This window comes from Uranotaenia lowii, chromosome 1, assembly GCF_029784155.1.
Source record: "Uranotaenia lowii strain MFRU-FL chromosome 1, ASM2978415v1, whole genome shotgun sequence".
Lineage (NCBI taxonomy): Eukaryota > Metazoa > Arthropoda > Insecta > Diptera > Culicidae > Uranotaenia > Uranotaenia lowii.
In genome coordinates, this window is record NC_073691.1 from 90059175 (window position 1) to 90075175 (window position 16001).

Genomic DNA, 16001 nt, shown 5'->3' on the forward strand with positions numbered 1-16001 from the left:
TTGTGCTGGTTGGCAATTCTTGGCTAAGCTGTCTTTCAATAAGGTAAGTTTATCTGAACAAATCTGAAAATCTATTAGTGGATCGTAGTTATATTTGATCATTACAAGTGTGTTTTGTGATTTTTCTCGTTTCAGGGTTTCTCGTAAGATAGTTTTCTTTCGAGAGGTTTGGGCGCCTTCTTCAATCTGGATTTCCCTAACGTCAAGCTCGTAGTCGAGCTCTTCGTCGCTGAGGAAGTCAACGCGAAGATCGTAGAATCGTTGATGGAGTGATTCCATCCTGGTTATTGCCTGTGTGTTGCTAGTGGTGCTCATTGTGAGAGCGATATAGAAGTGTTTTATCAATGAAGTGGGTTTGTTTTAATCGATACACGTATGAATAAGAAAATTTACACCATGAAAATAAATGAGCGTTTAAATTATTTAATTTTTCCGAAAATCAATCACTTCAAACAATTAAACCAAAATAAAAGAAATTAACTTCGAATTAAGAATTCGAATAGAGATAATATCACATCCGTTTCTTTGATCCCTAATTCGCAGAACAAGCTATTAGCAGTGAAAGTTAGCGAATTATTCTCAAGTAAATGGTTAATCACTGTAACGGAAGGAGATCAGTGAGTCTCCCCTAGCTACGAAGAAAATGTGAAGCTAGTTCGCATTTTCTTTTTACGAGTGGGCGCCAATTGAAACTAGGCCTTCGACTAGCTCAGGACTCCAGCCAATCTCAGGGTCGGCTCGTCGTAGCTAGGAATTACTTACCAACCTGTTCGACCTTGATTCCTCCCACCCAGTTATCAACCCGTATTTTGATCCTTTCGGTGCACGCAATAAAAGTGAAATGCAAATTTTAAGGGCAAGTAAAGGAACGTATATTGAAAACTAATTTTGAACTTTAGTTACTAAAAGGGAGAATCTAGACTTTATTAAAAAAACCTTTTTAACTCACTGCTTGCTCGTTGCTGCTGGTGCGGGTACCCGTCGATGCTGCCGGACACCTCGATGCTGGAACTCGCTGCCGTGGTACCACGTGGACTCCGTCGGCCGGGTTGGCCGGTATTTTCCCGTAGTTGCGGACGCCCTGGTGCGTCGCGCAGGTTCTGGCCTGCCTCAGGCCTCAAAGTGGTGATAGATGTGGCCTCGGAATACTACCGGCGGCTGTAGGATGGGTTGTCGAGAGAACCACAGTTCTCTGTTCTTTTCTGCACCGTGTGTTGTTATACGGTCAGAGAAAGTCGTTTGCCGTATGGTAACGAACGGCGTATCCGGGAAGCCGTATGTTGACGGACGGCCGTGTCCTGCGCCGTATGTTTACGGACGGCGGTTCGACCCTCTTGGGACGCACTTAGCACTTTTTTTTCACGGTGCTGACATGTGAGTATTTTCACTCGCGTTACTAAACTGCCAAGATCTTCTATATAGGTGAAGCTTGGCTAACGGAAGTAAGTTGGCGGTTTATACGATACGCGCACAACTGTCGAACGACACTTACGGATTCGCGTACCCAAGGTATAAGAGGCCGGCCCATTGGTGCGTCGGTCTTTTATCACCTCCCCCGGTACGACCAATCGGTGATGTCGACGCTCCTGATTGGGCCACGTCATCTTCTTAGTGTTTCCGCATGTGGCGCGGATTCCATATGCGGTGGTTGGTGTCTCGGCTAGATGAGGTTACAGCAGTTGAGTTAACCTAATCTGCTACACTGAAAAACAACTGCTATCTTTCTATTTTCTAAATCCAAAACTAACAGCCCACAATGAATTTATTAATATTTAATGTATATAATAATAGTTTTTTTTATTGCGTAAGTATTTACATTTACCTACATTTTATTTATGTCCGGGCAAAACTGCCACCGAAAATCATAAAATGCAGGTTGTAACCGAGTAGGAGGTTACACAATGGTTCGTTCGTTCGTCTTCGATTCCGTTTTCGTTCTGCCCAGCTGTCATCGAATTATGTGTCGTTTCCAACGATGACAGGGATGCCAGAACACCCTACGATCACTGTCAACCATTGATTTCAGAAAAAAAAATTAATGATAAAAGGCACTTTCCAACAGCTCAACTATCCAAAACTTCGATTTTTCTTTCTAGCCGTGACACATAATTCACATAAGCCTCTCGAGTTTATTTCAAATAAACCTGAAACATTCCCTATCGAAACGTGCAGTAAAATGGCGGACTTTCTCGGCTGCTCACGATCGACGCTGGCTGCCTACATTACATTTTTTGCATAAAATACACACAGACAGGAAACAGCCTTCAATCCAACTTATTTTCGTTTCTCGGGCATTAATACTTTTCGAATAAGTTTCATAAATTCACACGACTTCATGGCAAACTACGGCCCCAACCACCACACGAGCCTTTCAGCAACCAGAGAGCAACTCGCTGACTACACAAATTTTAACGCCATTGCTCGCTTTTGTTTTTTTCTGGTAACCGACCGAGCACACAAGTTGCCACCTATTTTAACTTTTTCGATTATTAAACACTAATTCCAAACTTCATCAATTCCACCGAAAAAACAGAGCCAACGATGTATGGAATTAAAAGAAGCAGACGCGAAACATCGACCGGAGCCCGGAAAGTAAAATAAAAACGACCGCACGCGACAAGAGCACGATGCTGAATCCTGGTATTTGGTGCAGCACATACAGCTCGCATTTAGCGCATCGCACATAGCTCGCAATCAAGCGCAGCCCTTTTGGCTAGCATAACGCACAGCATACACAGCTCGCATATGGCGCATCGCTCAGAAAAGCTCGCATTGATGCGCACTCGGGCATACACAGCTCGCATTTTGCGCAGCACACATAGCTCGCATTTAGGCGCAGCTGATTCGGCACTGCACACACGGCTCGCATTTGGGCGCAGCACAGTTCGCAATTGGCGCTGCACACAGAAGAGCTGACATTCATGCGCAGCCCATCTAGCTTGCAATCGGCGCACACATAGCACACATAGCTCGTATTTAGGTGCAGCTGATTTAGCGCAGCACACACAACTCGCACTTTGCGTAGCACACACGGCTCGCATTCAGGCGCAGCAACCGGCTCGCATTCAGGCGCAGCCCACACGGCTCGCATTCAAACGCATCACAACCAGTTCGCATTGAGGCGCTGCACACCCGGCTTGCATTCAGGCGCAGCACACACGGCTTGCATTCAGGCGCACCACACACAGATCACACCTGGCGCATTCTAACGCAGCAAGCACTGCTCGCGTTAATCAGCCATTTTCCTCTGAATAACCTCTGTTATTTGACAAGACACTTATTTATATATTTGTGAAGTCTATACTGAAAATTTAAATTTTATTATAAGAAATTAATTTCTCAGCTAAATTAGGCTCCTGTACAGAGATGCCTGATTTTTCAAAAAATGCCTGATTTCGCCTGATTTTTGCGAATGTGATGAAAAATGGGTAGTAAGGAACTAAATTAGGTACCATTGCTGAAGTTAAAAAGCGAAAATGTGGCTGAATGAAACCAATCGAAAGATTCCCATTTATTCATATCTTAAAAAGGGAATGAAAAGGAATCTTTCGGCTTTGATTCAGTAGAATTATGCAACTAAGTAGGCCCACAACACAGTAAAAATGTAGAGTGATGACCAAAAAAAAAAAAAAAGGTCATCACTTTTAGAGGAATTTCCGTTACTTATGTAGCTTGATTTTGCCTGATTTTTATTTCACCAGTTCCCTGATTTTTGAAAATATATGTTGGCAACCCTGCTCCTGTAAGGATCGCCAAACGTGGAAACCCCATAATGCCAAAGTGAATTACTTTTTTTCTGGGGTTTTCATCCTGTTGGATGATTCATCCCTAATAGTGAATTACCATCACCTCATCGATGGTTAGGTACAGGCGAAGCCTGTTATAGCAGCGATGCCTAACATCGATGGTGAACTTCAGCAATAGGCAGCATCCATGTGAGCTCCGATGCATACACTCAGCCGAAAAAGAAACATTAAATTCACCTAGATTTTCACGTAGGCACTCATTACGTGAATTTTTGCTTGGTTTACGTGAAGCACCTAGAAGCTAATACATAATCACTTAATCCTTACGTGAAATTCCCATAGTTGTCATGCTTTCGAAACAAAGACACGTTCGATTTACGTGACAATCCAGTGAACCGTCAATCACGAACGGGTTTGTTGAATTCTATGTGATGTTCACATAGCTCTGAATGGCTCAATTACGTAAAATCTATGTGAAAGAAAAAAGGTACCCAATACGGCGCGCGTGGATCCAAGTTCTATCGGTTAGCAAAAAGAGAAGTTTTTTGTGACGGAGAAGCTGTAATTTCGTAAGTAGTAAACATATCATTTTTGTTTTTTTTTTACAATTTCTTTATTTGAAACGGCTTATACCTTTAGGCTTTAAGGAGCCAAAATCTATTTTAGTTGTTTACAATTGCTTAACTTTACAATTTATGAGAGAAGAAAGTAAGATAGAAAGGGAAACATGAAAATAAAAAAGAATTATAAACGAAGATCGATAGCTTTTAGAAAAAGGTAGATTTCGAACATGTAGTCCAAATCTAGCACAGCTAGTACATCTCTCACTGGAACATTATGTGGTTTTCCTCGGGACCGGAGGGAGTCTATCAAATTCGTTCTGGCGACAAGATGGACCTCACACGACCAAACAATATGCTCGATGTCATGGTAACCTTGTCCGCAACCACACAAATTGCTACCAGCAATGTCAAAACGATAGACGCGTCAAAGGAATAATGATTGGACATGAGACGGGAAAATATACGAATAAAATCCCGACTCAGGTTCAATCTATTTAACCATGGTTTAAGGCTTACCTTTGGGATAATCGAGTGGAGCCACCGACCCAACTCATCCTCGTCCCATTTGCGCTGCCAGTTGACAAGAGAGTTTCTTCGAACCAAATAGTAAAATTCGTTAAAGACGATTTCACGTTGATACGTGTCGCCTTCCATCGCCCCACCTTTGCCTTTTGTACAGCTTCGGGTGTGTTCTTTATACCAATACACGGAATTGTCCATCTTGTGACAGGCAATCGAAATCGTAGGCATGGTTCAATTCGCTGTCAAAAAGCGCTCCGTCTCCACCCCCCACCAATGAGAAACTTTTGGTATCCCTTGTCTACTTTTCCTCAATATGCAACCACCCATAGCTGAGTCTAAACAGCTAATAACTTTTTTTGCCTTATAAGTTATGAAGTTAAGGTCTTTGACAAAGTTGTTCAGTGGAAAATTTTCACTAGGATTTTTTTAAATTGGCACAAAAATCATCAGCTGGCTCGGTTCCACGGAAGAAACAAAAATTATGTTGATTTTTCAGTACAAAATATTCAATTTTCCCATACAAACCTAAACTGCAAATTTACTCATGTAAACGTTACTTAAAATTCTGCGAAAAATCATGGATGAGTTTTGGACCAAGACGAAGCTTTTAAGACCCCAGGGTTTGAGAAATTCAAAAATGACCTCAAATCGACTCAGTCTAATGACCAGTGCAGTGCACCACAGCAGTGGCTTTATAAAATTTTTGGCCAGGATGCTGCCCAAAATCCATCTTCACGTACGTTTCGTCATCCATGAGGATGCATCCGTCGAATTTCGTTGGAATCTTGTTGTATAACTTCCGGGTACGTCCTTTGGCTACTAAATTCTACTTCAATGTCAGGTTTGGTTGTTTACTGGTCCGATAGGATTGTTTTCCTTCGTGTAGACGAATCTTTCAGACAGTGCACCGGTCGGCGTTAAATTTCTTGGCGATGTCGTAGTCCGACTACCCTGTGTTTGCCTTGATCGTTCTCAACACCTTCAAATGCAGTTTCCGATCCTTAATTCCACTATATACGACTCTTGGTATGAAACTGTCGATCGATAGTATGCATCTCACGGAAACGTTTGAGAACACTGCACACTATTTGATTGTACCATTTTGAACGATTTCGCAATTTTTGAACCCGACCACGTCGTAATTTTCGTCTCGCGGCTTTCATCACGTGTAACTTTTTTGGAACAGAACGAATTGTAATGAAATTTGAACACTCCAAATCCTGTTGTTTCCTCTATAAGTGATCCATCGGTAAAGTACATTTTATCAGCATCGACGTGTCTATATTTAGCTTCGAAAATTCTTGGGACAAGAAGTAGTCTCGATGCTTCAAGTTATTCAGTGACGCAAAAATGGCTAAATGTTCTCAACAGTGACTAAGATATAAGCAGCTATATTTTGCCGTTCCTCCCACTAGTTTCCGACATTTTTAATCGTTCCTATTTGTTGAAACCACGACAGCGCGGATCCAGTTTGAATCTTCAACCCAATTATATCCAATTTTGCGGAACAGTGCTCTTGATGCAATATTTGTTTCCACCATAAATGCGTTCACGTCGGTATTATCTTCCTTGGCTATTTTGCTACTTATTGCTTTTGCCAATAGCTCTCCAAAGCCACGCCGTCGGTAGCTTGGCATAGTATGTAAGTGCCTGAAAATATACAATACATTGGTACTAGAGCAATTCTTGAGGGTGCCATTGGAACGTATTAAAAAACGTAATAAAAGTGGACTTTTTTCAGATGGTGATACAAAAAAATTGAGACAGATTTATTAAGTTCTGTAAATTTACCATGGAAGGTTAAATTATAGTCGCTGAATCTCCAAACCGGAGTTTTCGTCAACATTAACGCCGACTCAAGCATTTGAAATCCGTATACGGATTTCAAATGCATCAGTTGGCGCTAATATTGACGAAAACTCCGGTTTGGGGATTCAGCGACTATAATTTAACCTTCCATGGTAAATTTACAGAACTTAATAAATCTGTCTCAACTATAGTTATCGCGTTGGTGATTGGCAACCTTGCCAACCAGCAACGATGAAAAATTCATGAAACACCTCAGCAATCGGCAACCCTTTCTTTTGTTTGGTTCCGACGCTTGAAAGATGTTTGATAGATGTCTGGTCGTCAGTTATGTCATGTTATGTCGCCGTCGCTGATGTTGACGAAAACTCCGGTTTAGGATTCAGGAGAACGGAGTGTGGAGGCGAAGGATGAACCACGAGCTTGCGCGATTCTACCGAGAACCCATAGAGGCTGGCCGGATACGTTAGACAGGACATGTTGCGAGAATGCCGGACGACTGGCAGTTTTTTTTAAATTGTAAGTTAAGAGAAAACTAAACAAAGTACTAGCTCACCTATACCAACGTTCCCGGGTCAAAGAATTTTGATGTACTTAATTTGGCAACTTTTTTGAACAGCCAATAAAATACTATACGCATTTAAAGAATTTGAATTTTATCAAGTTTACGTCCTGGAGATGAGTTTGAACTTTGAACGAAGAAAATGATCATTTTTTAGAAGAACTTTGCCATTTTTCACACATAATACGCGTTGAACGCGGTGAATCATCCTTTTCAAGAAACACATGGCGTATTTTTTTTTGATTCCGGATTTGGCTCTAGAACCGTCAGAATAAAAAAGCAAGTTTCGGGTTTCGAGTTATTCCATACGTAGGTGTGCGTGAGAACGAGCGCAATGTTTACATGCAGCTGTCATTTTGTTCTCCCTTCTGGATTTCTTCATTCGGTTCTTCACATCCGGATTGCCGTTTTTTGTGTCCGGATTGCACTGGACTGCAGATAATACGATTTTGCTTGGCTGAGAGGTTCAAAATCGCGGCAATAATCATTTGCCCGTTCATTATTACACTGTTTTGTTTTCAGCCAAAAACAGCTGTTTAATGTTTTGACAACAACGTTGAGAGTATTGGTGAACTTCTCGCAAAACTGACTTTTTTCTCAGGGCGACTCCGTCCCTTTTTCGAGCGAACCTAGGTTGCCTCTCGAGCAATAAATGAGCACGATGACAGCAGTTAGAGCGAACCTAGGTTGCCTCTAGTTTGCCTCCAGGTGAAAAAAAATACGTTAACAGAAAGCTTTTGATTTGAAAAATCAGACTCTCAAGACGCAGGTGTGTGGAATGTGTCGTACCTATGTCAATAAAATTATGCATTGTGTAAAGTCTGCTTCATTTAATATTGGAACAAATTCTTTTGCTCATTGTGACGCTCCTAGTGGACGGATTTGGAAACTTTTTTCACCCACGTGTCGGGAAATTCATTACCTTTCACCATGTATTTATGTCATAACACCAAACGATAGCATTTTGTAAACAACCGCCATGGAAGCCGAACGGAGAGATCAACCCTCTGGCAACTTGACAGTTCTGGCGAGTTTCCTGTGCCTGATTAAAATCCGCAGATGTCGCATGTGTACCGCTTGTTTACATACTTTCGAGCCATGCGTATTGAAAGGGCACATCATCAAATGTGGTGCGAATCATAAAATTCGAATGAATGAAAAAAGTTTCAATCGAAATTATTATTCTCATTCAATATTCTACCTATTTATTTATTGTATAGGAACAGTTTTCCATAAACCGAGAAATGTTCTGCTATTATTTGAATGTTTTGTTATACTAAAATTTTCATATGTATCGCAGTTTATGAAAATCAATCGATGATTGTTGTGCTAATGTTTTGTTTTACATTTATTGTGTACGATCGTCATCAATAGTTTCGGTGGAAGGGGTTCTTTTCCCAAAAATCTGCCGTATATCAGTGAATTATTTTGATCAGTCCCAAAGTTTTAAACCTAATAAAGGACACACAGATTTACGTCTGTGTGTCGTTTGCTTCGACTGAACTTTTGAAAACAGATTTATTTTACGTTTACTGAGCTTATTTTCAATTCTAAACGTTTTTTTTTCCATTTGTTGAATCGATTAAAAGAAAACATATTTCCATATGCGTCCTTCCGACATGTTAAGTCGCTTGATTTTCGATTTGGCAGAACCAGAGAACCAGAAAAAACTGGCACACGCGATTTGTATGGGAAACGTCAAGTTGCCAGGGGGTTGGGAGAGATCAAATTGTGCACAGTTTTCTTGAAAATCCATTGTTGTCGGCATCGAAGCTAGCTAAACAGCCCGAATAGACTTGCACCACTGACCACACTGACATGACTCTTAGAACAAAAATTCAACCATTTTTTGTCTAATTTTTTGTTGTCAGCTTTTGCAGGTTCGCAATACCGACGGCAGGTGGCGAACCTGAAAAATTTGACAAAAAATGCCCTGTAGGAAAAATGGTCCTGTTTAGTCCGATTTTATCGTAGAAATGGCGTGTATTATTTTTAAAGTTGGGTGGCATTTCCTAACTGGGATAGCATTTCTTCAAATCGATCGATGCGCACTCTGGAATCGACATTGCGTACTGTTGGAAAAATGATTTTTTTTTGTTTTTTTTTTCTGGAAAAAATATCCAGAAAACGAAATCGAGTGTCCAGTCAGTATGGTCAGTGCTTGCACCGTGAAAAAACCATGAAGTTCATAATCACAATACCATGAATGTGATGGTTTGCACCATGACTTTTACGATCCAGGATACCGTGAATGCACATTGAAGTTCATAGTTTTCGACCATATATATCATAGTTTTGACGAAAATAACCATGAAAAAGGGGTATTGTTATGCAGCGTGACCATGAAAAAAATATCGATTTCCCATACATTAGAAAGCCGAAAAATATAAAGTTCATGGTTCTTTCAGCTTCCAGTTTTTCATGGTAAAACCATGGAAATCCGATTATTTTCATGGTTAAACCGCTGTAATGAAAATTTTTGCTCTTTGTGGGGTTTTTGTATTTGTTTTTGGTTGTCATCATTTATATTATTAAAAACGGATGAATTTATATTTATTATTTATTAGGGGAGATGGGGGCATAATGGCCACCTTAAGGAAAACGCTTATTTAACCATAGAGAACAGCTGTAATATGTGAATTGCATCATTGTTTCGTGTTCAGACACTCAAATAGTCTATTGCCTAATTGGATGAAACTTGGAAAAGTAGATCAAAACGTTTTAAAATGCATTTTAAAAATTTTTACCGAAAGCTGAAAACCAGTCACTGTAGAGGCATAATGAGAAACCCCCCGAGGCAGTATGAGCACCATTAATGAAGGCATAATGAGCGTTTTGTGCCGGGAATTCTAGCAGCAAATTCGACTCGATGAAGTCAACTGAGTAATAGAGCTACAGCTTGACTTGTATCGTCTGACGATTTGGCCTATTGGTTAGATGTCGGAGAGGTAATCAGTAGGCTGGAGTTCGATTCCCGGTCGAGGTGATTTTTTTTTTCATTTATCATTTATGATCATGATTGCACTAATCGGTGAGGCGTTGATTCATCAAACAAAGCAATAACAAAATAATCTAGGTCTGTTTGTAGAATTCAAAGTATGAACACATGCTCATACATTATGTTTCTGGTGTTTTGTTTGACGGATGATGCTTTGATGCCTTATAATGTAACAATAAAAAAAATCAATCATGAATGGTATGTGCAAAAAAAAATCCCCTCGAACAGGAATCGAACTCGAGTCTACTGATTACCTCTCCGACATCTTACCAATAGGCCAAATCGACAGACGAAACAAGCCAAGCTGTAGCTCTATTATTCAGTTGACTTCATCGAGTTGAATTCGCTGCTAGATTCCCCGGCAGAAAATGCTCATTATGCCTTCATTGAAAGTGCTCTGTTCGCCTCTAGTGAACAAATTAAAGTAAAAAAGCGTTTTAAAATTGATTAAAGTGAAAAATCAAAAATTTTATGATGTTGAAAATTGAGAAACAATGTGTAGATCATGTTGCAGTGCGTACATTTCAGATCAAGATGATTTAAAGGTTATAAAAGCTTATTTGGTGGAGCTCAAAAATTATAATATTTTCGTCACTTGAGAACCTAGCTGGTTATTATTTAATATTTCTGTAAAGATGAGAAGGATATTTCTTTTTTGGTGAAAAATTAATACTATGGATAGTACGCAACAAATCCTTATGAAAATTTGATTAAGAAAATACGTACTTACGTAGAAATAAGGAGTGCTCATTATGCCCTGGGTGCTCGTTATGCCCTCATCTCCCCTATTTATTCAAAGAATCATAACCCTTTACTCACACTAATGGATTTTTCGCTTGGAAAGGTCTGAGGCCAACAATCCGGCATTCGGTTGCCGCTCCCGGCATGCATTCACTACCGCATCCTGTGCAACTCATAGTGTTGGTTTTTTGCTGGAATTGATAAAAATAAAAGATTAAACATATGATTGCCTCTTTTACATTTCAACTCACCATTGCGTCCATCTCCGAACACTTCGAACGATTTCTTTAAAAAAAAACACTTGAGAAACTACCGACCGACGATTGCGTAGAGAAAAAAACAAAGTGCCACGCGAGATGCGGCCGTCAAATCATCCGTACACGAATAACTGGGAATGTGCAAATTCTTGAAAATTATTAAACGCTCGGATGTTCTTTTAACCATGAAGTTAATGGTCACATTCAAATTCATTGGATAATGAATGTGATACCATGGTTCTGTTCTATTCGGCAGCTTAAAATGCCCAGAAATACCGTATGGCGTGTTATCAAGCAGTACAAGGAAACATTGACGACGGCTCGGAAGCCGCATTCGAAGCGTCGGAGTGGAACTGTCGACCGGAAACTGCGTGGGAAAGTCTTCAAGGCCGTCAAGAGGAATCCCAATCTTTCAGACCGCGATTTGGCCAATAAGTTCCAGGCCGCTCACAGTACGGTGCGACAAATTCGTCTCCGGGAAGGAATAAGGTCATTCCGAGCCAGCAAACAGCCAAATCGGACGCTGAAGCAGAACAATGTGGCCAGAATCCGTGCTCGAAAGCTGTACGACCAAGTGCTGACCAAGTTCGACGGATGTATTCTGATGGACGATGAGACCTACGTGAAGGCGGACTTTGGGCAAATCCCAGGTCAAAAATTTTATTTGGCGACGGCTCGGGGGGATGTACCTGCAAAATTTAAGTTCGTGTTTGCGGATAAATTCGCCCGCAAGTACATGATTTGGCAGGGGATATGCAGTTGTGGACAGAAAACCAAAGTCTTTCTCACTGACAAGACAATGACATCAGAAGTCTACAAAAAAGAGTGCCTACAGAAACGGATTCTGCCGTTTATTCGTGCCCACGACCGTTCAGTAATGTATTGGCCGGACCTCGCAAGCTGCCATTACAGCAAAACGGTTATGGAATGGTACGCAACGAACGGGGTCAGCGTAATACCGAAGGACCTCAACCCCCCAAACTGCCCCCAGTTCCGGCCGATAGAGAAATACTGGGTGTAGTATCGTAACTTATGTTCATATGGCATTTTATACCATATTGCCCTTTCTTATGTACATGCATGAGAATGTGTAGACAAGTATGCCATGCAATCTTATGTAGCATGAGTCAGGAAGAAACATTCGTTGCTGGACAACCAACAGTAGTAGACGTCATGTGCATTAGCTCCGTGTACAACACTATATTGGCGACGAGGTTCCAAAATGGCGTTTGGTAAGTTAATTGAAATAAGATGAAAGAAATATCGCTTAAATGCGGATTGAATAGATTGTTGCTTAAATGCGGAAAAGGTTGTTCAGGACCTTAAATACTGATAGCTTAAATGCTGAGAGCTTAAATGCTGGTAGCTTAAATGCTGATAGTTTTAATCTTGAATGTAAAGCTGACGAGCTTGAAAAATGAAATTTTTAGGAACCAATTGCTCGAATGTGGTTCATGTGGATGTATTTTGCAAAATGGTGGAGATTGTAAGCTTCAATGCTAAGCGTTGAAGTAAAGTACAATCTAGTTGGTAAAGATGGAGGCAGCATAAAATTGACTTGGAGGAATTGTAGTGACTGAATGTTGAAGAAGATGACAAAGCGGATGACTAGCCTAGGATGGCAGGTGGAACTATGGGTGGTAGATAGACCGGAAATTGTGTTTAGTAATGTGTTTTTAGTGACGGATTTTTCTTCGGAATACTGTGGGAGTGGCGCTTATAGTTGAATGTTTTCGGTGCTAAGCTGAGGAGTGCTGGTGTGGGAGGAATAGGTGAGGAATGAAGGTGCACACACGTAGATGTGCGGCTATACGCCTGCTTAGGTCTTTGAGACTGCTTCTTAATGTGGTGAGCGTTTGTACCAGAGAGCGCTGCATCCTAAAAGTATGGAATTGCAATGAATGTTTGGATGGAGATGATTTAGTTAGTATGCAGGTGAATTGTTCGGATATGGCTGAGCCTGGTGTGTCTAGTTCCAAGAGATTCAGTCGATTCCAGGTACAGTGGTTATGAAGCGTTTATGACGACAACGGCCACAAAGATGAGAAGTATTTATTTGGCAGCAGGCCGTCGTGCACCAGAGATGGAATGTGAGATTTAAGGTGTTGTGTTTTCCTGGGGATCTGGGTGTAGCAAGGTGGCGAATCGACTAAGTACCGGTTGAAGGCCCACAGGATGCAAGTTGCTGGAAGGGCAGCCAAAGATAACTCGATCTTTTGATTATGGTGGTTGACAATTTTTGTTGGTCGGAATGTGTGCTGCCGCCTTGACGTGTGATGTTTTTATCAATAGGGTTATGCGGATGAAGTGGTTCGGTCGAGGTCTAGAATGTTAGAAGTTGAACTTGTGATGTAATTTAGTTACTGTTTTTGTTCGTACCCGGTTTGTTTGTGAGAAATATTTTTGCATTGGATTAGTATATATTTAAACAGGCAACGTAAAAACATTGAATTGGCACACGCGTTTATATCATGTTAAGAATGTCCGTGAAAAAGTAAGATAGTGGAATGGAAGATTCTGAGAAAAACTAGGAATTTAAATGTTATCTTATCCGGAAATAAAAAGTGCGTTTGGGTTTTACCGATAAGATGCGCTCATAAGAACATCCACTTGAATATTTAAGGATGGATGGCTAAGAAAAGAGGATGTTTGGCAATGTTAGATTGAAAATTTAAGTCATATTTCTCATTGGAGTTGTTGAATATTATCTCTAAATTGAAGTTGTTGTGATACACGGAAGGAATACTCATGGGAAACGATGGAGTGATCGGAGTCGGTTTTTCTTGGTTTTGCTGTCAATTTTCATACCTGTGAATGGTAATACAAAGTTTGTTCGGAAAAGGTTTGAACGATACGATTCCCTAATGAAGCAGTAGAATGAAGGAATTAAATGAGAAAAATGTTCAGTTCAGAGGAGACTTTCTGTAAGTCAGGCAACTTGAACAAGTTGGGAAACAGAGCTGCTATAAGTGCCGATATTCTCGAGAATTTAAGAAATTTAAGCAAACATGAAATGTTAGCTGATAGAAATGAAAAAAAGGAAAGGTGAAAAAAAACGGATGTATTACGATGAGAAACTGTGCCAAACAGTAAACCATCAGAAGAGAAAATGCTTATAGTCTTATCACAAGAAAAAGAAGTTTTATTGGAAAAGAGGAACAAGCCTATACCAATTGATAAGGCCCTGAGATGTTCGAAATAAGAGGACAAGGGTGTGTTGATGCTCTGTGCATTAAAGAGACCGAGCCTTGGGCTGGAGCCTTCGGAAAACCCTCTTCGTTGTCGACGAAAAACCGAGAATTTGGCGAGCATGACAGCCGTTAATGCGCGCAGCATCACCATGTTGCTACTGAGTGTTTTTCCTCATCAGGGTGGTTCATGACCCTTGCGTTCCAGAACACTACGCTCTATGATTCAAACATGGTTGTGGTTTCCGTGGACAACCCATCAAGGAGTGGATGTGTAACCATGAAGAATAAATATAAAATAAGTTGAATGAAAAAAAAAGGAAAGTAAATGTAGTATCGTAACTTATGTTCATATGGCATTTTATACCATATTGCCCTTTCTTATGTACATGCATGAGAATGTGTAGACAAGTATGCCATGCAATCTTATGTAGCATGAGTCAGGAAGAAACATTCGTTGCTGGACAACCAACAGTAGTAGACGTCATGTGCATTAGCTCCGTGTACAACACTATACTGGGCAATCACGAAGCGGAGGCTTAAGGCAAAGGGAAAACTTGTTAGGAACGTGACTCAAATGAAGAACTGGTGGAATCAAATCGCCAAAACGGTGGACGAAAAGGGTGTGCGCCGCCTAATGTGCCGTATTACGGGAAAAGTACGAGAATTTCTTCGAAACAGCAATGATTAATTTTTTTGATATTTTTTTATGAAAGAGTAAAGAAAATGCTACATTTGTATGAAAAACAAATTATGAATTCGTTAATTCTAAGGGCCCGGATGGAATCCCAGCTACTTTTTTGAAACGGTTTATGCCTCATCTGCTAACACCTATCAGGCATATCTTTCAAGCATCACTGGACGGCGCTATCTTCCCCGCTTTGTGGAAAGAAGCATATATGTTTCCTGTTTACAAAAAAGGAGATAAGAAAGATATTAACAATTACCGCGGTATCTCAGCTCTGTGTGCTATTGCAAAACTGTTTGAGCTGGTTGTGTTGGATCCCATTTTTTCATTCTGTAAGCACCACTTTTCAAACGATCAGCACGGTTTCATGCCTAAACGATCAACTACCACAAATTTACTGACGTTCACATCTTTCGTACAAGAAAGCTATAACGCGAGGCCCGACACGCTTCCGGTTTTAAGCAGGTGGCTTAAGCGCCACTTCCGTTTGGAAGGCCACCTACCCTTTCTTGTTTTGCCCAGCTGATGAGACTCGGTCGCGAGTTCCTTTTGATTCCCAATTTTGGGAAAGAAGCGGAAGGGACTCTAAAAAGGGATCCGTACCACAGAGAACAGACATCGAGCCCCGAACAAAAATGTGTTGAAAACGTGTGTGAGAATACCAACCTAAGTTTCAAACCAAATTCGTAAGTGGACTAACATCCATAAGATGTCGCTACCAGTACAATTATTTTTTCCATTTTTTCGACACGCTTAGAAATTAATATTTATAGCTTATCTCAAATGAGGCCATTGCAATACATGAGAGTAACACAATTTGTGTGTAATAAATTTTAAGAACATCTTGATTTAAAAAAAAATGCAAATTATATTTCAATCACCCTTCAATCGCTGTCATATGTCCCAGCATATGCCCCATATTGTTCAATC

At 40.6% G+C, this 16001-nt stretch overlaps 1 protein-coding gene across 2 annotated transcripts in view; it reads right to left on the reverse strand.

Annotated features, from left to right (window-relative positions):
* The window catches only part of LOC129739224 (uncharacterized), an 84584-nt gene that overhangs the window by 47802 nt on the left and 20781 nt on the right, over window positions 1-16001 (reverse strand). The window contains exon 3 of one of the 2 annotated variants that reach the window (XM_055730649.1): window positions 4007-6481. The exons of the other annotated variant lie outside the window; for it this stretch is intronic. Coding sequence (XP_055586624.1) covers window positions 6259-6481 — 223 coding nt within the window. The 3' untranslated portion in view covers window positions 4007-6258. Of the gene's footprint in view, window positions 1-4006; window positions 6482-16001 lie in introns of those variants that run through there. 2 annotated transcript variants of the gene reach the window in all.